Raw genomic sequence first — 27143 nt, 5'->3', positions numbered from 1 at the left:
CCCTCCGGATTGGCCGGGCGGCCGCAGCGTGCTGGCGTCACGGGAGCGCGTGGGCGCCGGTGCCGGGAGGAGAGGCGGAGGCGGAAGGTAGCGACGGCGCTTGGCAGGGGGGCGACCTCGGTGATGGTGGGCGGGGGGGGCTGGGCCCGGACTCCGGGGTGGGACATGGGTGATCTCTCGCCGTCACCGCCTGCCGAAGCGTGGTGCTTGTTGACCTCAGAAGGTTTGCGGGGTGTTTTCCCGGTTTAATATTTATGTATTATATTAACGATTTCGGCCTCGAAGTCCGCCTGGGCTGCGGGAGCCCTCCTGCCCCGCCTCCCCGGCGCTCCGGCCTGCCGAGAGGCGCGGCGCGGCCCCGCCCGGGGGGGGGGAGGGAGGGAGCCCACGCTTGTTAAAATCCTCCAGAAACAGCCGCGGTGCCGTAGGCTTCACCTGCGCCCTGTGAGCGCGCAAAAGGTAACGAATATTTTTTTCCCCCTTCGGAAAGAGGCACAGAGTTATCCCAGCTGTGCGCCTTGGCCGTTTAGGTGTTGCATCGCCTAAAACTGCATTTTGTTTTTCTGAACGTACCCTAGTTGCGCAGTTGCGAGGCAGCAGCGTTCCTGCCCCACGCTGGGGTGGTGTCGGAAACGTTGGCACCACGCAGCCTCCTCGGCACGGGCCGGTCCCGGATTTGTTCCAGACCGTAGAGCTTCCTCACCAGCTGTGAAACGGGGTCCTTTTGCATTATTTTTGTATACACCTAAGCATATTTACTCTCAGACCTGAACAGAGGTTCCTGGTGACAAAGAAGCACTAGTCGTTTTGGCCTCTTGGTTTGCAGGTGCCTGTTTTGACTTTAGGGAATTGTGGCACCTGCTGTCACTGAACTACGTGTTTATTGCAGTTACAGACTGTGGCTAAGTAGAAAAATAAATGTGAGTTCTATGAATAAAGATAGTAAAGGAATTACCATAGATTACCACAGAGAGTTTGGAGGCGGGGGAGGTGTCTCCAGAGGACTGATTATGAATGTCTTGAAAGTGTTTCATAGTGTTGAGTACTCTGTTGAAGTGAATGGATGAACGTGATACTGAAATGTCAGAAGCCAAATAGTTGTCTGTTGTGATTGCGGTAGTGCTGGGGTAGTGCTGACATTTTTCCAAAATCTCCTGAACACAAGCAAGACAGCAAGGAAAAAATGAAACTTTTGGGGAAACATAAAAAGAAGAAAGATATATTAATAGAAGGAAACCAAAAAGTTCTGTTGTTAGAGAAATTGGACACTGATATTAAAAGCAGTATAAGCTCTGGTTTTGGTTTATAGAGATTACCTTAAATTCAGGGAGACTGTCAGGGGCTCCCGTAGTTCAAGACCGGATTTGCTGATCAAGATTTACACACATGGCACTTTATCGTTTTGAGTTAATTGTTACTGTGGTGGTATAGACTTAATTTGGCATTTAATAAGGATGCCTATGTTTCCAACATAATAATTCGTTAAATATATGATAGATAGTGGTGTGGCTTTAAATCTGTTCAAACAGTTTAATTCAGTATTTCAGTCAGCTAAGTGTATCAGCTCAGACACTAAAATTTCACCTGTCATATTAATTTCATGTTACTTCTGCAGTGTGAGCAGCGACAGATTTTTGTGTATTTTGTGATTGTTACGAAAGTTTCATGTTCTTTATGGATTTTGGCATAATTCTTGCACTAAAAATACTATACATTCTATGGCTGGAGTTTAAGTCTTCAGCAGAAGTAACGTACATAACTTGATTGTTGTGGGTTGCCAAAGTCGATTTGTATATTTTCCTAACTTTAGGTAAGTTTTTCTTATATAAATCAAATGAAAGGCAGTAATGTTTGCTAATAGATAAAATGGTGTATGTATGTGAGTGGTAGAAGCAGGAACTGGTGCTTTTGCCTGGCCTAAATTGCCTTGGTTTTCAGTGCTTGACTGCAGTAACTATACTTTCTTTAAATCTCATTGTGCAGTGGTTAAGATGCAGCTTTGATCAGTGGGCTAAAGAACGCTTTATGGTCTCTCCTGAATAGTCCCACTTGTTCAAAGAGGCAAGGTTTTACCTAGGATGTGTAAGGAAGTTGCAGCATACTTGTCTTAACTCATTTTCCTACCTGTAAATTGGGGAAAATTCAGTGTCTTGCATCATAGATAGGTCAGAAGAATTAATCCTTTCATATTTCTGAAGCACTCGGATACTACTTTCATGGGGACCATATTACAGTCAAGAAGATTCATGTTTGTGTTGGGTTGCTTCTACATTAAGAACTTTGGTAGTTCTAAAATACGTTACATGCATTTGTTTGTGACTATCCGGAAAAAAAATTCTGTATTGCTTAGTTTGATTTCAGCATTCAGTGCATGCAAGGCAATTAGTCTGTCAGTATTCTGTGTCTTTGTAATGTTGAATTGCTAGGGTCTTAGCTTTAGAAAAGGTTCTCTTCTTCATGGGTATGGCTAGGTTTTCATTCTTTTGCGTGTGTAAGAATTTTTCTAGAATGAGATGCATCCTCTATGGTTTACCTGTAAGCATGCCCTGTGAGTTTCCTGAGCCCTTGGAGTCAGAGCATTTTTATTAACTGTAGAATTTTTACATCCTTGAAGTATTAGTCTGATTTGCCCTTTAAACTCAAAAATATGTAGTAGTTCTTGGAGCCTTGTTAGTCAAAATAAAAGACTTACTTGCTAACAAAATCAATTACGAACTTTGAAAGGGTTGGTTACTGAGTTGTATTGAAGCCCATGTCATAATGTATAATGTCTTGATGGAGATATGACCATATCTGGTATTTAAGGGAGAGCTACTAAGTAGGAAAGAAAACTTAAAAGCAGGGAAGTTAATTGGAGATACATACTCTCTAAAATCAACAGTAACTTTTCTTGTAATTGAAATGCAGCCTGTTAAATTGAGCAGTTTATAGACTTCTTTAATTAGAGCATTTTATATGGAGGGAAATGACATAAAATGTTTTATTATGACCTTTGCTGTAAATCATGACCTTTGCTATCATGACCTTTGCTGTAAAAAGACAGGAAAAAAAACTGTTACAGGTTTTCTGCTGTAATTCTTAAATCAATCATTACTTTTTCTTTTTTTTCCTTTAATATACAGAATGTCAGTGGCCGCTTACTGTATATTTTGCTATAGACAAATAGGAACTTCTGGTCCAGCCACAAAAACACACCTACCATGGAATGATATCAGTAAGTACGATTCTATATGTATTGATCTGAGGTGTTAATAAAAAGGAAAAATCTGTGTTGGTATGATGCTGTGCATAATTCAACGGTGCAAAAGATCTAAATCCCTGATTACTTTGTGATCAAAAGCTTTTATTTGCCTAAAGTGGATGTCTGCTTCTGACCTTGTTTTGCATAGTGACATGCAAAATTATACCAGCAGATTATCTGGGATTAGAGCATGAGATGAGGGTTCCCCCCCCGAGATGCATCTCATTAAACTATCTTAAACTCCGTTTTGTATGTTGTTTTGGTTTTTTTTAACCTCTAGAGCTATGAAACAATTACATCCATAAAGTTTGTTTCTATTGTTTCTTCCTCCTTATTTACTGATATTAGTTCCACAGTCTTCCCTGTTTAGTCTTTGCTTTCTTTGGTGCCTTCTATATAGAATGACAATTCTTAAGATTGCAGTTTATTTTTGAGCATTAAAAGATAGGATATTTTCATTTCTGCTCTACAGGAAGCGTTGCATTATTTGCCTTTTCAACCTTCCTGCCAGTTATTTCTTCAACATGTATCTGCCTCTTGTCTGCATGCCAAAATTCTTAAGGTGGTTGTGGGGCAAATCTCCCAATTCATGCTGAGGAAAAGAAGTTATTCATGATAGGTGAGATGTGTTCCATTGGGTTTGCTGCTACTGGTAATAATAGAGTTTCTCTGTATTGAGATCCTTACATCCAGATAATCAGCTCAACTTTGTCCACGCAAAATAGCTCAAATCTGACAGAAATTCTTAAGACTTAAAAGGGAAATTGTTGCAAGTGACATGTGTTTATTCAGCTGTTTGCTTTATAAACTAGATTCAATGGAATTATTTTTAAACATATATTTTCTTAGGGAGTCTCTGCAGAGTTTCAAAGAACATACATAGTCTTGTATGTATTCATACATATTCATATCAAAGTTTACTGTTGATTCCTGCAGCTGAGCAATGAATGTAATTGATAGATAGCAGTACTCAAAGCAAATAGCACTGACAGGATATGTGTTTCATCATCTTGCTTAGAAGAGCAGGAAATTCTAATCAAGTAATGTTTTCTCCATTTGTAAATTTAGGTAATGATTTCCTGAAAGCCAGAGAGCAATAGAAAAATTATAAAAAGCTTACTCTTAGTGCCTGACATTCTTACTGTCTGGTAATCAAATTCTGTGTTTATATTGAGGTGATGCACACAACTTCTTTGACATGAATTTTTCATTTTTTCAAGGAAAAATTGCAAAGGTAACTGGATCACTTATACTAGGGTAAGTTGTAACTGACAAGCATATATGTCACTTATGTATAGAGTTAAAATTTTAATTCATGTATCTTTTCCAAAATGTGACAATATTAGGGGACCTTTAGACATGGTAGAATATAGTTTTGATGCATATTTTCTGATGGTTATTACTTAAGTATTTTAGAGTCTTTACTTTGCTAAATTAAAATAATCTGCAAGCTATTATATATTTGGTAAAACCTGGATGATTTATACCAAAACTATTGTTAATATTTTTTTGCTGTCATATTTTTAAATTAATATTCATACGCAGTTTTCTTTTATTTAAAGAGGTTTTGTATTCATTACATATGAAGTCCTGTCCTTAAAGAAGTTACTGCAAATTGATACTCAAGCTATACATCAAGAAAAACTTAAATCCTATGTATATGTACGTACAACTTCTCTAAATCCAAGTGAATACCAAGGTAAGATGCATAATTGTTTGGATTTTAAAAATAGTATTTTAAGAGAATGGAATGTTTCTGAAAGTCACTCTTGTATAAGGAAAGTTACATTTCCTGAGATCTGTTACAAAAATAATATTCTTCACAATGTCACCAAATTTATTTTAAGTTGGTGGCTGTTTCTTTAGGAGTTCTATACATACAGTTCTCTATATATGAAATAGCTCTCTCTATATATATGTCTCTGTGTGTGTGTATGTATATATTTATGAAAAAAATAATGTGAGAGAACTGTCTTTCAGACTTCCAGTAATCTAAAAATACTCTTGTAGGGATCACCTACCAAGCCAGAAAAGAAATTCATAAAGCAGTGAGGAAAATTCTAGAAACAGAAGCTAAAATTTTCCGGAGACCTTTAAATGGTAAGTATTGAAAGCATGGCATTATCTATGATTATTATTTTTGAATAGTAAAACACAGGCCTTTTAGAAAGTAAAATAATTTTTCGTATAAACTTAACATGATTTTTTGTGTATGAAATGGTTGTAATATTATGTATCTTTTTCTATATTAATATAGAATATTAGAATATTTTCTTTGTATTAAAACCATTCCTTTTCTTAAAGTAAATTAAAGTGATGGTTAAGAAGAGATTTGAGAATTTTTTTCTTCCAGTTTCAGAAGAGATTTGAAGCTTAAGATACCAGGTTAATATTTAATATTAGTTTTGTGTACAAAAGGTGTTTAGGGGATGAAATACTCTCAAAACTTCGATTTAGAAAAGTATGTTATGTTTTCATCAGAATTGCCAATATTAACTGAAAGCAGCACAGTCTTTTGGTAACAGTGTGTCACTGCTTTTTAGAGTAATTTAAAATAAGAATTTCAATTCATGTAAGAAATTGTGCTCCTGAGGCATACTATCCTTATTTAACTACCTGTTAAATGACTATAACAATATGTACCTCCAGTGTCGTGCTATGAAATTAATTGTTCAAGGTCAGAGGCTCAAGAGTTGCTACTCATTTCCAGATCCTGCTGGAAGCTGGCAATTCTGGTTGGTGAGTGCCAGCCAGTGGTTGTGTGTGTAACATATATATGAAATACCAATTTGGTGCCACTGAAATGAATCAAAACCATCCTATTAATTTAAGGATCAGCATTCCACTGATGTAATTCTGTCACTGTTTATTGAACTAATTTTAATATTAAAACATTACACTAAATTACTGTTAATGACTAATATTCAAATATGAAAAGAAACAGATTTTTTTTATTCAACAAATAGAAACTTGACTGTTAAAATACTCATTAATAATAACTTGGCTTTTATTTGTTTCCTGGCAAAAGAACAATTCAGTACATTTGATGGAGAAGATCATGAATGTGCCTTATGGCTTCTCTTAAAGAGAAGTCAGTCAGAAGACAAAGAGGTCCGACTGCAGGCGGTACAAGACCTGGCAAACAACAGTCACTGGCATGGTAATGTATGCTGACGTAGCCTAATTCATCCCAGAAATGTGACAAAGTCTCAGTTGTTCCAAGTCTGCTGTCAACATTTAAAAAATCTAGTAGCTGCAAGAAGTGTAAATACACTCTGAAATTTGGTCTAAAATGTGGGAGGTTTATCTACATTTCAAGCAATTGTTCTTTCCTGATACCCTGATACAGAGTGTGTGTCTGCAGTGCAGGCAGGCCAGCCGCTTTCTGTTTCCCCACCAGAGAATTGCAACCACTGCCGTAGTGTGGGAGAGCAGTTCATCTTTATTAGTTCCTTGGTTTTTCTGTTGGAACTGCTAACACGGTTACAAGTTCTGGCAGTGATTTTTATAAGGCTCTGTAGGAATGAGTTTAAAGGCCATGATTAAGCTAATGAAAATTAGTTAGGAGCTGATGGGTAGTAATAGCAAGGTAGTAATGACAAACTAGAGGTAGAGGACTTGTGTGTGCAAGCATTATTCGTAAGCCATTTTCCATCCTAGGTATTATTTAGTAGTAATAAGTTCTCCCTGTTGCTCTAGCAGAAAATGTCCTTGAAACCCCAATTAAAGGGTGTGTGTGTATGTATGTGTGTCCTCCTCCCCCTTCCATCATCAGGCCACATAAACTAGGTGTAACTAATTGTGACTCATTATTCTGGTGATCTAGTCAGTTGACAACCTTTCACTCTTCCAGTGCAATTCCAGTCCATGGGATTTATCTTGTTTCAGATTGTTTCTTTAATATTCTAATTAATTTCCCCAAGCAATTTACTTCAAAAAGCTGTGTTTGAAAACATTTGAAAGCTAGGATGTACCAAAGCTGAAGCTTTGTGTACTAATTTAACATAATTGTTTCATGTTTGTAAGAGGCTACTCTCTGTTAGCAGGTGATCTCAGAATCTTTGTGCACAAGATGGCCGGTACTCTGGAATCTAGTTGCTTTTTGTTATCTCCTTTTCTTTGTAGTGCTCATCACTGTAGTATTTGGATGTTTCACAGACACAGATTATTCTTGCCAACTAACTCATGAAGGAAATGGGCTTTTTCTTAATCTGATATTTCAAAACTTAGTCCAAGAAAGATTCACACTGAAAGTATGTGCTAACTTTTCACAGCTAGGACCAAGTTGTTCAGCATACCTGTTATTGTAAATACAGTATTTTGCTTGTCCACACCACAGCTTCAGTGACTTCAGTTTGCAGCTGTAGGTAGTCTGCACCGAAGAAAAAATATGGCCCAACTGTGACTGTTCGTGAAAAGTATCTTTGAAATGGCTTGTCAGTTTTGTTCTAGAATTGTATAACGGTAAGGAGGATAGAAGCAAATTTTTGCAGAAAAAAGTATTGACCCACTTTAAGGTTATATTTTCTTTTCCTTTGTTTTGCCACTTAATTTCAACATGTAATATTCAATTTCTCCAGCTATCAAGTAGGTGGGTTTTAGAAAGGAACAGTAGTTACTGTTTAAATCTGGTTTCCCTTCAGTAGGTTAACTGAAAGTCTGTCTTGTATCTTCGGTAAGGGAGAGCTACTTGAAACTGTACTGTGGTGCTATCCTGCCTTCTCTAAGGTCACCCGATTTTGTGACATTAACAATTTTATTGAAACGTGTCTTCTGTGTCATTTAAAATTATGTGTCTTTGTCTTGCAGCATTTGGATTTAAGGCTCTGGTTTTTAACACTGTATGCAGAAAAAAAGTCTGCAAGAGGCCTTTCAAATTTTAGCTCGAGCCCAGGGAATTAAGCCTGGGTTTGTAGTCCTTGTATTCCTTTCAGTGGCAATACTGAATGTTTGCTTTTGCTGTGTTCAACTTAACATCTGAGGACCTTCATCAAACGGGTCTATAATGAAAAATTAGTGCCCAGATGTATTTCAGCTCAGTATAGTGCTGGTCTAACATCTGCAATTTTTATCTTTTGGATTTTGAGGTTACAAAATCAGTTTATCTAAGTAGATTGCAGAGAGGTCGTTCTTTTTTCAAGTATATTTACAAAGTAGATCAGAAACTACGTTTAAAACCAAATGAAATATTTAAGGTTAGTTTTAAACCTAACACTGAAGTTCTTCTATTACAGATTATCAGTACGGTACAGTTGCCCAAACCTGTGATCAAAGGACTGCTATAGGTTTGGCTCGATCCAAAGATATTGACCTTCGCTTTTTCCTGCCTCCACCACCATTGCCAAAAATAAAGAATGTAAGTAAATGAAAAATAGGTATTAGATGATTTTTGCCTACTTGTCTGGTTTTAGTGCTTTTGTTGTTTGTTACCATACTAAAGTAGAGTTTTTCTAAAGTAACTAATGACTAGTAAAATTAAGACCAAAATACAAAACTATATTATAGTGATATAGCTCTGGTGCATATCTGCATTAGTGAATGGCACGATGGAAAGAAAGAATGATGGGGGTGTTGATCAACTATTGTTCTTGGGCTATATGTCCACATTACATATTTACCAGCAGTGAAGTTTGAGCCAATTACCAGTCTGATACACACCCTGCCTGTCTGTACCTAGTAGGCAATGCGCAGCAGTCTGATATTAAGTCATCCTAGATTGCCTTGTTGACACTGACAGAATCCTACACGTAGAGAGCACTCCTGGAGGCCTTTGCATCCTCGCTGCTAGTGTGGTGCTCTGCTGCAAGCCCACCTTGTTACTGCCAGCTTTTGGGTACCAGCAAATCTGTATTGGATAGATTTGGCCTTGGTTTGTCTTTATGTTAATTAGTAAGTGTATGTATGATGCTTTCAGCAATCATGTCATCATATCCTCTTCTTCAATAAACAGAATTGGCACACAAAGCATATTATAAGAGGTTTTTGTAATCCTAATAGGACGAATGCTGCCAGAAGTCCCTGTCAGAGAATACCTGTATGTCTTAACTGTCAAAACTCTGAATACCAGCTTTGATTGGTAGTGGTATTCTCAGGTTTTGATTTCTTATCTTTGTAACATTATGTGATAGTGGATCTGTACCTGTTAGTCCTGAAGTGCTAGGTTATACTAGTATATGGTTGTGTATATATTTATACAGCAGTATGATTGCTAGGTGATTGAAGATAAGAGTTCCCAATCTACTGCTTAGGAAGTTGAAGCAAATCATTGTGGCAGGAAGTGTTGCTCTGCATGTCAGATATGTCCCCATCTCTGATTGTAGCAAGGATTAGAATAACTGCAAGTTCCATGACTTTGGACAAATAAAATGAATTTGTTGAATCTGTTTTCCTGTCATCTACCCTGGATTATTAAACAAAGATCTAGATGAATATTTTTGAAGATAAAAGATTAAAAGAAGCGTCATCTGGTTTTTTTACTAGTAATTTGTACATTCATTTTAGTGGAGCAGCACGAAAATTACTGTGTAGTTAAGGGTGAACTTTTAAGCTCCCTGTGCCAAGAGGAACTGTTTATTCTTCTGTCCTTCACACCTATTAGAATAAGGCCACCAAAGTATGAAGTTTAAAGCTTGCTTTTCATCACTTGGTTTTAGAATTACCGGTTTCCAAAGTCTTTACAGATGTAACTATTAAACCAAAGTTGCAGAGCACTCAAGTCCAGGGTTTGTATTTTATGGCCTTGTTAATATGGCTGATTCCATTATTTCAGGTCTTTCTTTTCTCTGTGTTTTGCTTCATGCTTTGAACAGAACTAAAAGCTACTTGTGTTCTTCTCACAGGATTATCCCATAGAAGATGAGCTTTGCTTGTTGTTAGTATCTTTACCCCAGACTGGTCTTGATCCATGTGTCCAGTACTTCACATCTCTTGCTTTACGTGAAAGTAGTCAGACTCTCGCTGCGCAAAGGGTGAGTTCCCACCTGCAGAATAGAACTATTTGGGTTCTTTTTTGCTGCAGAGCTCAAAGGTACAAACCCATTTCTGTATCTTTGAGCATTGTAAGAGGAAGAGAAATACAGAGATTTTGTGGCTGTAAAACATAAGTAGAATCTCTTCTGCATACAGTCTGCCTGCTTGAAAGCTTGTTTATCTTTCCCAGCTGTACTAGTCGGTCTAGCAAAAGATTATATCTTTACTTACAAGCCTTCCCATAAAGCAGGTATTTCAACATTTTGTCCAGAACATTTCCTTCCCCTTGCAGTGCTCATAAAATGATTTTTCACGTTTCATCTTATCATTGTTTGAGTGTTCTTTTACTACTGAGATGATTAAACCTCTGTTAAGTCTTATTAGCAAACTGGTAAGTTGTTAGCACACCTTAAATAGTAAGCTCTGTTATATTGTATGGAAATGCCTCCCTGTAACAGATCACTGCTGCCAAAACCAGAATTGGAATACTCTAGTGGTCTGTTTGGACTTGAAGAATTCTTAGTTTCCAATTCTGTCCAACAACTTCTTAAGCAGCTTCAGGAACATCATTTAAAGTGCCATTATTGCTTAAAAATAGTAATTGTAATGCCAGTGTCATCCACTATCTCTTGTGCGTTTTATTTTTTTATTAAAAAGTTGTTACTTTTTTAAATCAGTGAGGGTTATTTTTTGTAAGATGCAATAATAAAAATGACTGTCACATTTTAATAATGATCCCTGTCAAAGCTTTGTTTAGAGATTTCAGAGTGCAGTAACTCTTTATTTGCTATGACACAGTTATGTGTAATATTTTTACACTATCACTCCTTTATTGTTTTCACAGCCAGAGCTCTTGCTACGAAGGGAGCTTTGGTAAGACACCACACTTGGAGGCATTTTGATAATCACGCTGTTCTAGAAAACTTTTTTATTGAGGTTATGCTGGTCTTCCCACTGCATGATTAAGAGAGACTGGTCTTCAGATACTATGCTATGTGTTGAAGACCTTTTTTCCTCCTCTTCTAATTTTTGCAACTATGGAAATCTAGACAAAGTCTGATTCTTGCTTTTTATGCTTAAGCAAACGATCTTAAAAGAAGACATTCATTAACAAAATTAAAATCCTATGTTTTCTCCCTTTGTTTGGTTTGAAGTTAATAGACTGTAGAGACTACTGACTGAAAATCTAGTTAATATTTTCAGTTAAAAAGAGTAGATATTTTTGTGTAATTTGTACATTTTGAATAGTGCGTGCATGCTGTGCATTCTTTATAGCAATTTCTATAGATCATTACACACTTAACAGTTTAGAAATGCTTATTTTATATAGGCATTTGGAATGTGGTATAATTTTTACTGATTATCATTTCAGGGAGGCTTATGGTGTTTTGGAGGAAATGGACTTCCATATTGTGAGACATTGAGTAAAATCCCTTCAGAGACAGTGGAACTCTTTTGCTTGCAAGCTTTAGTACAGCATTCTAAGGTAATTTGTCCTTTATAACTGAAGAGCTACATTTATAAACATACCTTTCTAATGCTCTCTCATACATTGGGAAGGAGTTGCCATTTCCTTGTTTCCTACCCCTCACCCCTTCTGTAAGGATGTTCAGACAACTGAGACTGGTGTGAATTGGAAGGCAGCACAACAAACTCATTTTTTCTTATGGGAAGTGTATGTAAGTTCTGTTATTGTTTCTAAATAGCCCATATAAGTTCCCCTGTATGTATCTTTCAAGAAGTAAAAGGCCATCTCTGACACAGAAAAGCAGGAGAGAATGCCTGAAGTCCAGATGGCTTTAACAAGTCTTTTCTGTGTAGGGCTACCTCCTGCTGACAGAGTCATTGGAGGTAGATACTGTGAGGAAGCACTTAGTGTCTCCACTCTGCAGCTTCTCAGGAAGTGAGATACTGATGATATGAAATTCTCAGTGCAAAGTGTGTGTGGATTTATGTGAGTTGTTGTACATCAGTTCAGAAAGCTTACAAGCAGTCTCTTCTTATGGCCCTTAATCAAATTTTAGTGCCAGGTTTCCAGAAAGCAAAATAGGCTCATGAATTCACTCTAATCAGAAGCCAGAACGGAATGCAAACCTTGGCTGTTCACAAAGGCCTCTCACACAAGGGTCACTGCCTTTGGGCAGAATATTGCACAGCGTGCAGCTAGTACAGTGCATCCTCCCAGGACCATTCTGTTCTTTGCAAACACAGAGTATGTAACAGTGATTCTTCTTGTTTCCTGTTGCTGCACACTTTATTGCTCAGAAGCCTAGAACACTGAGAAACAGTGCTGAGAATACCAAATTGTTATTGGTAGTAGGGATGGATAAAGTGCAGTTTGCTAGTATACATTTCACATCTTCTGTATACATAGAAATTCTGACTTAGTCTAGAATTTGTTATGTGCCAGATTCTCAGTTTAAACAAGTTGTGACAGTACTCGTTCCGAATGTGCGTCTTTGTTGAAAGCTTGAGGACATCAGCAGTTCCGTAACTACCACACATTTTTGAGCACTGTAGACAACATATTCAAGTCATAAGCATTTGTCCAGTATCAGTTGACACTACGACTAATTTGTGCGTATTCATCTGCTTGGGCTAGAATCTATTGTTGCCCTTAAGATCAATAATGATAGCAGTACTATTTGGAATGTAGAAATACCTTTGCATTTCAAAGAGAAGGGTTTATAATGATTGCATTTCAGGTGGTGAACAGGAAGACAAGTAGCTCAGGTTGAGATAGCGCTTTAACAAATGCAGACAATTGTCCTGTTTGGACTCTTGAACTTCAGTTGAGATTTGATCATGTCAAGTGGAGAGCCATCTTACCTCCCTCAGATGTGGACGAGAGTAGAGTGATGGTACTCTGCATCTTTCAGGTTGTCAATCCATAGAAATCATGCATGTAGCGTATTAAAATATTTGCTTCCTCTTCAACTATGGCATAATAAATTCTAGATTAATAAGAATTTCTATGTAATAAGGGCTCTGCATCATACTGGCTCCTTAAAATTCCCTAATTTGTGAATTAGCAGCGTCTCAAAGAACATTTTGCAGAACGTCTGCCTATTGTCATTGTATTTACTGTATAATGCTAGGTTTCTTCTCACTGTGACAAAATTGAAGCTAAAGGAGGCCTTCAGCTACTACAGAGGATATACCAGCTACGTAAAGATTCAGCAAAAATACAAAGGAACATAATTCGCATTATTGGAAATATGGCTTTGGATGAACGTCTACATTCATCCATAGTACGTGCAGGTAAAAGGAAAGCAAGTGGATGCAGTCTGAATGTCAGATTTCTATTCTAAAATTTTCAGAGGATTTGGTGTGTTTGTAAAATGCAAAGGACCGTGGTAGTGGTGTGGTTTTTATATTTGGGGAGGTGGTGTTGTTGGGGTTTTTTAATACAAAAACTGTAGACAGTTTAGATGGTGTTGATTAAAAATCCTGTATGCTGTCTAGCCAATATTTGTCAGTGCTACAGAGCTGTTCTTAGTCTGATGGATGGTGAAAATTTGGACTTGGTTGATGTTTGGTCCACATTACTGGCAGAAATCTTTTGAGTTTTCTACTCTTACAGATCATCTATCTTGTAGATTTGGTTTTTTTCTTACTGACTGTGTTTAATCTTGTAAAGGAACAGACCAGATTACAGTCCTTACCTTTCAGAACAAAGTGAAACATGCCTTCCTGCCTTCCTGTGTTTCATGTTAGGCTAGTAACTTCTGCTAAGCTTTGCTCTGATGCCCCCTTTTTTAATACCTCTAAATATCACAATGAAAGTTCCGTACCAAATAAATAATTCCCAATGGTTTAATAGGAAAGAAATAAAAAGAAAAATAGAAAATATCAATATGCTGTTGTATATGTCTGAGCTGGTGTCTGCCTTTTAAATGCAGTGTGCGTTTTTAATCTCCCTGTTGCAAAAAGGAGAAGTAGCAAAGGCACAGGGAAAGACTGTGAGGGTGATAAAGAATTTGGAATCACTGTGGTATAAAGAACAAACAACTAGTCTAAGACACTTCGTATGGGAAAAGCAGCTGAAGGAGAATATGGTGGAGATGTATAAAATCTTCACTGGCGTAGAGAAGGCAAAGAGAGAATGGTCATCTGCTGTTTCTTGTAATGTAAGACCAAAGGTTCTTGTACATTAAATTATCAAGAGGCAGAACAAATAAATATATTTTTTTCCATACAGTGCATGACCAAACTAAAACTTGCCACAAAACATTGTGATTGTTGAAGACTTACAGAGTTTCAAAAAGTGTTTAGACAAATTAATGGAAGGAAAAATTGGTAAAGCTCTACACACAAAAGTCAAACTGATTGCAGAAAACTGAGAGGGTATAGTGGAGAATCAGCACTATATACTTGCCCTTTTATTGCTTTATTCTTTTATTGTTCAGCAACTTTCATTACTGCTCACTTTTGGACAAAGACAGCTGGACTACAGAGGCCTTTGGTCTGAGCTCTTAACACCATTCTTATGTTCTTACGGTGACTGCTAAAACCGTATGTGTAGAGGAAGAGATCGTAATAGAAGAGTCAGCAGCTCCCTGGGGCAGAGCTCTCAGTACAAACAGAATTTTAGACAGTGAACTGGACTCCAGAGATGAGCAGTTGGATACTGCTGGTCAAGAGTTGATAAGACTTCTCTTTTGTTGCTGGATGATGTGTAAGAAGAAAGAACCTCAAAGGCTCTTTTCCTTTGCAAAAACTGCTGGCACAGGAAGAAGAAGAAGAAAAGGAATATTGCACTGTGTAGTAGCTGTGATGGGTTATCTGGGAGCAGAAGGACTCTGAACAGTATTTTTGACTCTTCATCTCGGCTCATTTAAGAGAAATGCAAAACCAGAGACCTTGCTAGTTTTAATCAGACTAGCTTGGCAGTCTTTCATTGTATTTGGGGAACTGAAAATAGATTTTAGATCGTGTTCTTAAGGAGAACTTGCACAGTGGTTAACATATATTCTGCTTAGAAATGTCATTTAAATACTTAATTCTTAAAGCAATAATTACAGTTCTCAAAGGTACTTGAATTTACATGAAACTCACATGTCAATTCATTCTTTTTTTTCAGTCCACAGGGAACTATCTTGAATTAGCAACTTACTGGCTATACTAGTAGCAACATTTTGTACATGTTTTTGAAACAGTGCTCATGAAGTAAATTGTTTCTTCTTTTTCAAATCAGCCTCCATTTCAAAGTCTTCCCAGGTTTTATTTATGAACTTGACTTTAATGTAATTGTGATTTATAGGCCACTCTTGCTAGCAGCAACAAGATTTATCAGGATTTTAAAGAAATATATGTGTGTGTGTGTATATAAAAGATAGTCCTTTGCGTTTCTCAGTAGTCTGTGAACATCCCCATCCATGTCTAAGAAACTGTATTTTACATCTTGGGTAAGGTATTATAAAGTGTCTGTTTTTTCTTGAAGTAGCTATGACTTAAAATTCTGTTGAGGATTGTATCAAAGATTTCCTTCATTAATTCTCTTACGTTTCTTAGGTATATATAGTATACTACTTTTGAGATAGCGGAGATATTTTGATTCCTTAAATAGTTTTTCACACACTGGATTTTAAAATTAGAAATGGTTGTTCTCTCACAGCAAGCATCAATTTTTCCACCTGCCATTTACTCCCATGGGTTGTTTTCTATGTCTGTCTTACGCTTTAAGCTTCATTTGCTCTCTGGGACATTTATTTTTTCTACCTTTCTTGCATCTTACCTGCAAAAAGAGACTTGAGATCTGTTCTCTCCAACAACTGCACTGACCTGCTGATACACTTTCTTTTTCTTCTGAGAAGGGTTCTCCTTCAAATCATAATCTGAACAATAGTAAAATACATTGCCTCCTTGCCTTGGATTTTTGAGTTTTGAAGGCTCCACTTATCTAGCATTGGCTGTCCTGCAGTAAAGAGAGTGGATTGAAATAATTTGTTTTGATGTTACTGTTCTTAAGTTTTAACATCTATTTTCGCAAATATAGTTTGAAGGATGATGTTTCTGAAATCTTTTGTTTGGATGATGTTTCTAATTAGTTAACCTGCCACTTTATTTTTTCAATCTAGGTTGGGTTTCTGTACTTGCTGAAGTAATGAAATCCCCACATGTCATTCAGTCTTCTCATGCATCCAGAGCTTTGGCTAATCTAGACAGGGACACAGTGAAAGAAAAGTATCCGGATGGTGTTTATGTCTTACATCCACAATATCGTAGCAGGTAAAGCAGAAGGAGATATCATACATGCTGTACTTAGAGTTACTTGTTTTACTGTTCAGTTACAAAACTTTGGAAAAGTTGACATGAGAGTGCTGCTGTACTGATGTTACCTGCTCCTCCTGTTGTTTGGTAGGTTGAGGAGACTGAATTTAGATTCTCAAATAGGAGAACAATGGAAGTGGTCAGAGCAGTCCATAACCATGAATGGAGTATTATTGTACTTGATGGAAACATCCAAACACAAACTATGAGATGAATTACTGCTTTGCATGCATTGCAACCATTTAACCTTTGCACTGGCTGTCTTGGGATACAGTGCCTTGCAGCTATTCTGCTGGCAGCAGCACATGTTGGCCTAAGATGCAGTGAATTTACAGCTTCAGCTTCTTTTAATAATGATTGTGTGTCTGGGACTGAAGCAGTCTCCAACGTGGTATGCCACTTAGTAGCAAGTGTTCAGTGGGTCATTGGTGTTAGTCAGGTTACAGTGAAGATCTAATCTGAGGATAAAGCTGGAACTACCAAGCTACATTAATAGTAGCTGGAGAGAATGATGGTTTTCATTATAGTAAAATACGACTTCTGAGGTGGGTACTTTCCATACCTTTTTTTATATCTTCTGGGTGGATCCCTGTTTTTTGTCTTGGTCTGACTATTCTCTTTGAAATATCACGAGATGCCATGAAATGTTGTCCGTAAGATAAGAAATCATGTATACTGTTAAAAATAGCATGTTCTATGTAAATTTAATTTGCTAAAAGAATATGTACCATGCATCTCTTAAAAATTCCTTTCCTATATCAGTCAGCCCGTCAGAGCAGACATCCTTTTTGTTCACGGTCTTTTGGGAGCAGCATTTAAAACCTGGCGACAGCAAGACATTGACCGACGTTTGGATAAGAAGGCTTCAGAAGGGGAAGAGGACTATAGCCAGTGCTGGCCAAAGGTAAAAAGACAATAACATTTTCACATACAGCTGCTGTTTTCTCATTAATGAGAGCTCTCCAGAGGATCTAGAATTACATGGTCTGGCAGTTGTCTTTTTTGAATCAATTGACTTAGAATCTGTCACACAAGTAGCACTTTCCAAGTTCCTGATATATTTTTGTTAGCAAGCTGAAATTTTGAACAGGTCGTTCTTGCAAAGGAAAATCCTTGCTAAATTTAATGCTTTCAACATCATTCTCCTGTTAGTGAAAAAGGAGGCAATGGCTGCTTTCCTTATGCTTTTTTTTTTTTTTTAATGGAATGTTATTGCTGAGAAAAAGATGCATAAAATTGCATTTGAAATTAAGTATCCTTTCTTACATAAGGTGTCAGAGTACCTCAATTTTTGCAGATTGCTACTTAAATATTGTGCGTAAATAAGTATTTACTGCTTCAAGCAACTCGAATTCGTATAACCACTGAAGTTATCTTTGTAAAACTTACCAACTGGACTGATCAGTTTTAATTTTTGTTTCACCCAGGAGAGGGAGCCAGGAACACACGAGTTAGTAATCCATCTCCGTCCTTTGCCTGCTTTGTGGCTGGGGAACAGGCTAGGGTTCACCAGCGTGTAGTAAAAGAATAATAGTCTAGGTGTAAGATGTATTTGGGAATTAACCGAAGAGCAAAAATCTTGCATGATAATTGTCCCCATAGTAACATCTTTGTTTCATTGCTGATAAATTGCTTGCAAGAGTTTAAGTACTTCAATTATAAGCTCATTTTGGTTTTTCTTTTTTTTAATTTAGACATGGCTGGCTTCAGACTGTCCTGCCCTTAGAATCATATCTGTGGAATACGACACCCATTTGAGTGACTGGAAAGCAAAATGTCCTGTTGAGGCTCACAGGTAACAAGTGTAGTGTCTGCAGTTTGGAGGGGGGCAGGAGGGAGACCTGTAAAGCTGATCCTTGGGATCACTTAGTGTGAAACAGTGAATTTAACTTTTCCTGTTGCATTAGAAAATCAGGTTTGGAAAAATATTACATACAGTCATGGTATATTTGAGCTTTTTAAACTACTTGTGGCAACGTCCTATGTTCTGGCAGTCTGTTCTGCTTCATGTTTAGGGGAGACACTAAATTAAGCTATTTAGTTGAGGTAAATATAACATCAATTTTATATCTTAAGGGGAATATTTTTTTAAACTTAAAATGACCCAATAATCCTTCATAAGCACAGCAAAAAAATCACTGTACTATGACTTTATACTTATGCTAAAATGAAGCATATAATTTTCATAGACTCAGAATTGCTTAGGTTTGAAAAGACCTTTAAGATCATCAAGTCCAACTGTTAACCTAGCACTGCCAAGTCCACCACTAAACTATGTCCCTAAGCATTACATCTACACATCTTTTAAATACTTCCAGGGATGGTGACTTAGCCACTTCCCTGCACAGCTTGTTCCAATGCTTGACAACCCTTTTGGTGAAGAAATTTTTCCTAATACCCAGTCTAAACCTCCCCTGGTGCAACTTGAGGCCATTTCCTCTTGTCCTAATGCTTATTACTTGGGAGAAGAGACTGACACACACCTCACTGTTCCTGATGCTTTTTTGGATGGGCACACACTTCACTGAATAAAAAAACTGGCTGGATGGCCGGGCCCAAAGAGTTGTGGTGAATGGAGTTAAATCCAGTTGACGGCCGGTCACGAGTGGTGTCCCCCAGGGCTTGGTTTTGGGGCCACTCCTGTTTAACATCTTTATGGATGATCTAGATGAGGGGATCGAGTGCACCCTCAGTAAGTTTGCAGATGACACCAAGTTGGGTGGGAGTGTTGATCTGCTCGAGGGTAGGGAGGCTCTGCAGAGAGATCTGGACAGGCTGGAGCGATGGGCTAAGGCCAACTGTAGGAGTTTCAATAAGGCCAAATGCCGGGTGCTGCACTTGGGCCACAACAACCCCCATCAGCGCTACAGGCTTGGGGAGGAGTGGCTGGAGAGCTGCCAGTCAGAGAGGGACCTAGGGGTGTTGATTGACAGCCGGCTGAACATGAGCCAGCAGTGTGCCCAGGTGGCCAAGAAGGCCAATGGTATTCTGGCTTGTATCAGAAATAGCGTGGCCAGCAGGGACAGGGAAGTGATCTTACCCCTGTACTCGGCACTGGTGAGGCCGCACCTCGATTACTGTGTTCAGTTTTGGGCCCCTCACTACAAAAAGGACATTGAATTACTCGAGCGTGTCCAGAGAAGGGCAGCAAAGCTGGTGAAGGGTCTGGAGCACATGTCATACGAGGAGCGGCTGAGGGAACTGGGGTTGTTTAGTCTGGAGAAGAGGAGGCTGAGGGGAGACCTCATCGCTCTCTACAACTACCTGAAAGGAGGTTGCAGAGAGCTGGGGATGAGTCTCTTTAATGAAGTAACAACCGATAGGACAAGAGGTAATGGCCTCAAGTTGTGTCAGGGAAGGTTTAGACTGGATATTAGGAAGCATTTCTTTACAGAACGGGTTGTTAGGCATTGGAATGGGCTGCCCAGGGCGGTGGTGGAGTCCCCATCCCTGGAGGTGTTCAAGAGGCGAGTTGACATAGCGCTGAGGGATATGGTGTAGTTGAGAATGATCAATGTTAGGTTAATGGTTGGACTGGATGATCTTCAAGGGCTTTTCCAGCCGAGATGATTCTGTGATTCCTTTCCAGAGCTTAGTCTCTTAATTTACAAAGTCGAGATTATTGTGCTTTTATACTATTCCAGTACAAAATATTTGGAGATTATTGTCTGGAAAGTATAACAGACATTATCTGTGATTTTTTTTAATGTATTGGTTGATCATGCACTTAGTTACTAAATTCCAGTACATTGCTCCACATTTTGAACGTTGTTTAGCAAAGTACATTTTTGTCAGACATTAGGTTATTCTTGTTTGAGGGGATAAAGTTCATTATGCATTGATGATGCTTTCATAAAATGAAAACCCAATTTTGTTACAATGTGTAAATGAAACTATCTAAAACTCCATAAAGAGATTTCTCGAACTAAAGCTAAAGGAAATGAGTGGGTGAGTGAAATTAAAGTAAAACTTTCTAGCAAGATCAAGAAACTGAATTTAGCTCAATTCCTGTTGTCCTTGTGAAGCCAACCTTACAAAAGTTTTTGGCATTTTTCAGTGTAGCAACAATGATTAAGTAATTAATATTTTATGTACCTAATTCACTTTCATAAACATACAGCACTGAAAATTCATTCTGTTTTAACATTGCCTTTTAACCTATCATGCTTCATCATGCTTGTGTTTGTTTCTTCTTTGCAGGAAGTCTATTGCTTACAGGAGCAATGAGCTTCTTGACAAGCTCAGAGCTGCTGGGATTGGAGACAGACCTCTGGTGTGGGTATCACATAGCATGGGTGGTAAGCACATTGCCTGTTTGATCTGCCATTGTATTTCAGAATAAGCTGTTAACCAAATTCAGTCTGAAATGCAATTTTTCAGAATAGTTTATCTAAAAGATTTGCAAAGACCTGAAAATGGAAAATAGATTTCTACTTTCTTAATGCATTGTATTCAATAGCATACACATTTTGAAAGGATTTTTATTGCTGTTTATTTTTACTGTGTTGACTTAAAAACACAAAATCAATGAGTTGAAATTCATGTAAATGGGAATCCAGAGGCAAAATTTTCTCCATGATCAGGCATATAGTAAATGTCATTAGCAACACTTAAAGCAACCAGAATTGGATTTGCATCATTCATTGACATTTTATTTTAATGCCTCCTCAGGTTTGGTTTGGGTTTTTTTCAGCTTAATCTTACATATTTGACAAACTAAGGACTAATCAACTGAGGCAAGGATATGGTTAGTTGTTTCATGGATAATATAGCATGATCATTATTTTCACAGTGGTTTAAATCCCTGCATTAATTCAGTTTCTGTTGCCAGGTCTTCTAGTCAAAAAGATGCTGGTGGATGCTTCCAAGAATCCAGAAATGGATAAAATCGTAAACAACACCAGAGGAATCATATTTTATAGCGTACCTCACCATGGTTCCCAGCTGGCTGAATATTCTATAAATGCCAGATATCTTCTCTTTCCATCTGTGGAGGTTAAAGAACTCAGCAAGGGTACTCTCACTTTGCTACCATTTAACGACGGGGATCTATGCTAATCTGTTCATGATGCTTTTTTTTTAATTGTGCTGTCAGAAAAAGCTGGATAAAAACAACCAACCCCCCCTTTTTATGTTTTGGGTTGTGTGTTGAATTGCTGTAAGTAATTCTGAGTAACTGTTTCATTTGATTGTAGAGGCGAGGGGGAAAAACGGAGGTCAGAACAAGTTTATAGAAGATTAGTTTGGGCCATTTAGCAATGTAGTAACTCAACATGTGCTGCTGGCCTTTAGACTCTTACCTTCTAAACAAATTCCATGTTATATGATAGCTGAAAAAAGGGATTACAAACAAAATGCTACTCCTTTTACTGGAGTATTAATTTTTCCAAAATATCTCTTTAGGAATGCAGTCTTGCCAGACAAATGCTGTAATCTTATGTTGTTCTTTCTCAGATTCTCCTGCCCTTAAAGAGCTGAATGATGACTTCCTGTCTTTTGCCAAAGATAAGAAATTTTCGGTGCTGAGTTTTGCGGAAACCTTACCAACACACATAGGCAGCATGATAAAACTGCATGTCGTACCTCTGGAATCAGCAAGTAAGTCAAATAGCTGTTTAATTTTGTATATATCCATGTAAGCATCAATAATGAGGAAGGATTATAAACGCTATGGTAGAGAGACCTAGAAAAATATGTCTGTTATATTGTGGGGCTTTTTGTTTATAAACTTCTGGCTGAGTTTAAACTACGGTCTCCCTGCTGAGATCAGAGGCAGTTCCATTTATATCTTAGGATAGCAACAGTTGGTTTGATTTTTCTAAATATGAGTAGCACTTGCATATTGAAAAAAGCAGGGTGGACCCTGGTCTAACGTTGCATTGTTGTAGACCTTTCCTTTGTAATTATGAGTAACTGTTGTTTATCCTTGTGTAGGTAGGCTGAATAGTGTTTCAGAAACTCTTGCAAATTCCAGCTATTTCCTCCTTTAAAAAGTAAGAAAGAAAATTAGCAAACTGCTAATGGAAGGAGAAAGTCACAAAGCTGTTTTGCAGTGTTAGGAGTCCTTTCTCTTCTATATCTCAGGTACTCAAGCAATAGATTTTTGCCTTCTGAAGAGTTCCCTCCATTCTTTTGCCTTCTGTAGAAGGGAACATCAGACAGTTCTTTCTCTTGCTTTGTTTATGGGTGTTCAACTTAGATAATTGTTTTAAGTCTGATATTTTCAGGTTTTCCCTGAGCAAAACCCTCTTCTGCACTGCCCAAGGTACCTGTAAGGTCTTGAAAACATTGCTTGGTTGGGTTTTAGATCAGGCTTTCCACCAGCTAAATCCACTAGTTTAAATGAAGGGTTAGTTGCTCTGAAAAAGGCAGACTATACATCCCTGGTTTTCAGAGTCAATATTTGGCAATATTTTTTCAGTATGTCTTCTCAAGAAGCAATTGTTTGCAAAAATGTTGATGATGCAGTTTTATTGACGAGGACTGAAAAATTGGGCATTCATTTTTTTTGATGTAACAAAATAAAATGAAAAAGAGGGCTGGATAAGAGAGTGCACGTAGAAGATCTGTGCACTTATAATCTTGTAGCATATTTCTTCTCTTCTGGAGATGACACACAATGCAGCACGTGAGCTCTCTCAAAAGCCTTTAGAGGGTACATGACAGTTCAGTGTCACACCACTCATTTTGTTCAAAACCCAGGCTGACAAGTAGTACACACTGTTTCTTACATGTGTGCTTGGGCACATGAAAGCAAACCTTCATCCTGCTCCAGTGTAATTTTACCTGGTTGAAGATACAGAGTTGTGAGCAAAATGGAGGATTTCTCAGGAGGTTAAATGAATAGATAGTGAACTGGAATGTGGCAGTCACAGCATCCTAACTAGAAAGTTCACTAGTAGTGATAGCTGTCAGGAAAGAATAAATGCTGTAGTGTGGCCCCAAAATCAGTAGCTGAAAATGGAATACTTGTATTCTACAATTAAGCAATGTAAATTTTTCATTTTCTTGGAAATGTATATAGTGATTTGTGGGATATTTCAGGTTCATTCTAGTCCCATTTTTAATTTCCACATCAAAGTATTTTACAAGGAATATAGGCAATTAGTGGTGATCAAAATCTAAATACCCTGGATTAAACCCTATCCGTGTTCATGTCAATGCTTAAACTTCAGTCAGGGCTTTGCTGTCATCCAGGTCCTGGTAAATGAAGTTTTGATTCTTCCAAGTTGTCTATACGGAGAAATGTACGTTTGTGTATTCCCAGTAAAGATGATAGAACTCTGACCTAATGGTTTACCATTGTGGGTTTTGTAGCAATGTGTAGCTCTATCTGACTATGTGTGTGATCCGGGGGCTGGAGCACCTCCCCTGTGAGGACAGGCTGAGAGAGTTGGGGTTGTTCAGCCTGGAGAAGAGAAGAATCCGGGGAGACCTTATAGCAGCCTTCCAATACTTAAAGGGGGCCTACAGGAAAGATGGGGAGGGACTCTTTATCAAGGAGTGTAGTGATAGGACGAGGGGTAACGGTTTTAAACTGAAAGAGGATAGATGTAGATTAGATGTAAGGAAGAAATTCTTTACTGTGAGGGTGGTGAGACACAGGAACAGGTTGCCCAGAGAAGTTGTGGCTGCCCCGTCCCTGGAAGTGTTCCAGGCCAGGTTAGACGGGGCTTTGAGCAACCTGGTCTAGTGGAAGGTGTCCCTGCCCCTGGCAGGGAAGTTGGAACTAGGTGATCTTTAAGGTCCCTTTCAACCCAGACCATTCTGTGACTCATGACTATAACAGCATGTGTTGATGCTTTTAGCACATGAAAAAGTAATGAGGACAAAACAATTAAACTGAAGACAGGAGAAGTTGCTTTTGAGAGAGAAACTGCTAATGCAAGATACGCTTTTCAGTCTAGGTGAACTTACAAACTTTGGTAGTTTTTTCTTTTTTTTTTTTTTCCCCCCCTCCTCTCCTAGAGTTAGGAATTGGAGACCTTATTCCAGTGGACGTTAATCATCTAAATATTTGTAAGCCAAAGAAGAAGGATGCTTTCCTGTACCAACGTACATTGAAGTTCATTCAGGATGTCTTAGCCCAAGAACTTGGAGACTGAGTTTATGACATCCTTGGCTGCTTATTTTCTCTATTTGGTATAACACAGTAAGTTCTTCTAAAATTTGTTAGAGGATCTGCAGAACTACAAAGATGCTATGTCAATAGTATCTGCTGCTGAAATAATTTTCAGTACATCTCCCACTTAGACACCTCTTCAGCTTATTTTTAAAATATATTCAAAACAAACTGTAGTCCTATAAACTTGACAAAAAGAAAATGTGTGTTGGCTTAGAGAGACCGTGATCTGTTGACAAAACGTGTGTAAATTCTCCAGCAATTTGATTGGGAGGGGCTGGGGATTCAGTGGAAGAGAAGTTTCACTTCCAGATATACTTCTGGAGCAACACAACTAGACTATGGAGAGTGCCCAGGATATCTCCTTTGAGCCAAAAAAAAAAAAACCGCTTGCTCTGGAGGTAGGTGGTCTCATTAAGGTAAATATACATCTGGGACTGAAGTCTGATAGAGAGGATCAGAAGAAGTTAACTGAGGTGGTTATTTGTTGTGTCAAAGGGGAGAATAAGCATGTGGCTGTCTGAAAGCTTTGGTTTACTGTCCATGTTAAGTAGTCTGACTGGGGCCTGAAGAAATTTATCCAAGTGAATGAAGGCAGCATTTTGGTCTAGTGGCCCAATTACAAGAGTTTTTGTAATTTGCCTTTTCATTTAATAGACCACCCAGGTCTGTCAGCAAACATGGCATCTGTCTTCTGTGTGAGAAAGAGGGAGGCTGGTAGGTTGTCTAGCATAGGCAACTGTAGTTGTTTCAATCTGTTTGTGTAAATGAAGACAAAAGAAATGTTCACCACCTTGTATGTTTCTCTCTTAATCTTAGCAACTTGTGAGATTTGATTTCTTTAGGACAGTGTGTATCTGTTCAGATTTGGGGCAGTTCTGTGCTTGTTCACATGGAAGATATAGAACAGAGGCTTAGCTCTCTTGCTTTACTCTTGGGACATAGTGAGAAGATGATGGTACATTCAAGTCCTGGCTCATGTTACTCATTTAGAAACTCTTTCTTTAGCTGATGTAAAGAGCATTGAAAATGCTCTAGTGGAGTAAGACAAATGTAGGCCCTGGCAAAAAAGCTGATGCTTAGAGTTTGGAGCTCAGGTGGAGGAAAAGTAAAGCAGAAAAAATTCAGGCGATCGTAAGGTCCCACTGGAAATGCAGAAGATCCCAGATATTTTGGTTTCTTGAGGCCTAAGTGTATTTATTGGTGTAGATATAGAGGAAAGCAGTGTTGTCTTATTTGAGTTTGTTTATGTTAAGGATATCTTAACAGTACTGATGAGAAATAAGTATTTTTAGAAAAAAAAATGACAGTGTTCAGCCACTTTTTTTAAAGTCTTAAATAGTTTGCAATGTAGTTGAAAGCAGCCTAGTCTAATTGTGGTCTCCTTCCTTCCTTTCTTTCTATCCCCAACCCTCTTTGAAAACAAACATAGGCTGTGATTAGGCTGTACTACCCTAACTGACCATTTGTTAAATAAGGCCTGTATTGATGATGGGCTTAAGATGTCTCTTAGCGTCACTTCCGTGAGATGGATTTAATATCACTGGCCTTGCAGTTATGGCCATGAAAGCTACCAGAGAGGTGGGATGTGCTTTGCAATTCTGCATGGGCTTGGTGCAGGCACCAGTGGCTGTTGCAGTCCTGCCAGGTCCTGAGGCCACCTCAGCTGTTCCCTCTTGAGAGCACTCCAGCCCGTGAGGACACTACATCTGAAAAGGTACTTCTGGAAGTTGAGCCTTGACCTGCTGGAGTTGCGGAGTAAAATTCACACGAGCAGTACAGAGAACGTACAGCGCTACACTGGCAAAAAGATCATTTTTTCCCCCTAACCAAGATGTAGGTAAGAACACTGCATAGCAGTATTTCACATAGAAAATGTAACAATTGCTGTAACTTCTAAAGAGGTTTATCCTTTTTACACTGTGGTTTAAACTTCAGAGTGTAAATATACTGGAACACTTTGTATTCACAAAGTAGAGGGTATGTGGAATTCATTGCGAATAGACAAGACTTCTAATAACTGAATACATGTTTAGCGTGACAAATCTTGTGTTGACTTTAATAGATGACTTCGGCTTACAGGGATTCAGATCAATGACATTACTCTTTAATCTCAGTAAATGCATCTGTGTCTTGTTACTGGAACTCTTGAGGCAACTTTCTCCTTTTTGTAACTGTATGTATATATGTGTAACTTTAATATTTTGGGGGGGGGGGGTTAGCATTGGTTTTTGGTGGATATTTTTTTGAATATAGTAATGAAATATGTTTTTTTAAAATGTACTAGATATGCCACAGAATGTATTAAAGGTGAATGATCTGCCAAATGAATGCTCTGGATCACGTTCACTTTTGTTAAAAACCTGCATTATTTTTAGTGATTATCTCATGCTGGAAGAATGTAATGTTTACCATTCGTCTTCGCTAAGAGGCATAGTATTGGGGGGCACAGCCAGTCATCAGCTTTGCCAAACTGAACAGTTTTTCAGTTGTGCTTTTAGATTTTGCAAAAGTGCCTCCTAAACCACGTACAGACGT

General features: G+C 38.2%; 1 protein-coding gene across 4 annotated transcripts; it reads left to right on the top strand.

The window, feature by feature from the left end:
* Window positions 1–5: 5 nt before the first annotated feature.
* Window positions 6–26936, top strand: SERAC1 (serine active site containing 1). 4 transcript variants are annotated; one of them, XM_074818865.1, is made up of 18 exons: window positions 65–87; window positions 3123–3214; window positions 3714–3860; window positions 4462–4498; window positions 4804–4940; window positions 5252–5341; window positions 6270–6401; window positions 8476–8597; window positions 10081–10209; window positions 11583–11696; window positions 13309–13471; window positions 16291–16441; window positions 17246–17387; window positions 18178–18278; window positions 20684–20781; window positions 21315–21497; window positions 21938–22081; window positions 24452–26936. In XM_074818865.1, the coding sequence occupies exons 3-18, from the start codon at window positions 3854–3856 to the stop codon at window positions 24586–24588; spliced, it is 1887 nt and encodes a 628-aa protein (XP_074674966.1). In that variant the 5' UTR covers window positions 65–87; window positions 3123–3214; window positions 3714–3853; the 3' UTR covers window positions 24589–26936. The 4 variants fall into 4 exon arrangements, with proteins under 4 accessions (XP_074674963.1, XP_074674966.1, XP_074674965.1 ...); XM_074818862.1 differs by lacking the exon at window positions 3714–3860 and having other exon boundaries at window positions 6–87; XM_074818864.1 differs by lacking the exons at window positions 65–87; window positions 3714–3860 and adding an exon at window positions 146–223.
* Window positions 26937–27143: the final 207 nt, after the last annotated feature.

This window comes from Strix aluco, chromosome 3 (assembly GCF_031877795.1).
Source record: "Strix aluco isolate bStrAlu1 chromosome 3, bStrAlu1.hap1, whole genome shotgun sequence".
Classification (NCBI taxonomy): domain Eukaryota; kingdom Metazoa; phylum Chordata; class Aves; order Strigiformes; family Strigidae; genus Strix; species Strix aluco.
The sequence above is the reverse complement of the archived record's forward strand: the minus strand, read 5'-3'. Positions and strand labels throughout refer to the sequence as shown.

Coding starts and splice junctions, on each gene's coding strand:
- SERAC1 (XM_074818862.1), top strand. CDS start 3,124: ATGTCAGTGGCCGCTTACTGTATATTTTGCTATAGACAAATAGGAACT. Junction 4,499..4,803: donor ACTGGATCACTTATACTAGG/GTAAGTTGTAAC, acceptor TTTTATTTAAAG/AGGTTTTGTATTCATTACAT. Junction 10,210..11,582: donor AGACTCTCGCTGCGCAAAGG/GTGAGTTCCCAC, acceptor TTATCATTTCAG/GGAGGCTTATGGTGTTTTGG.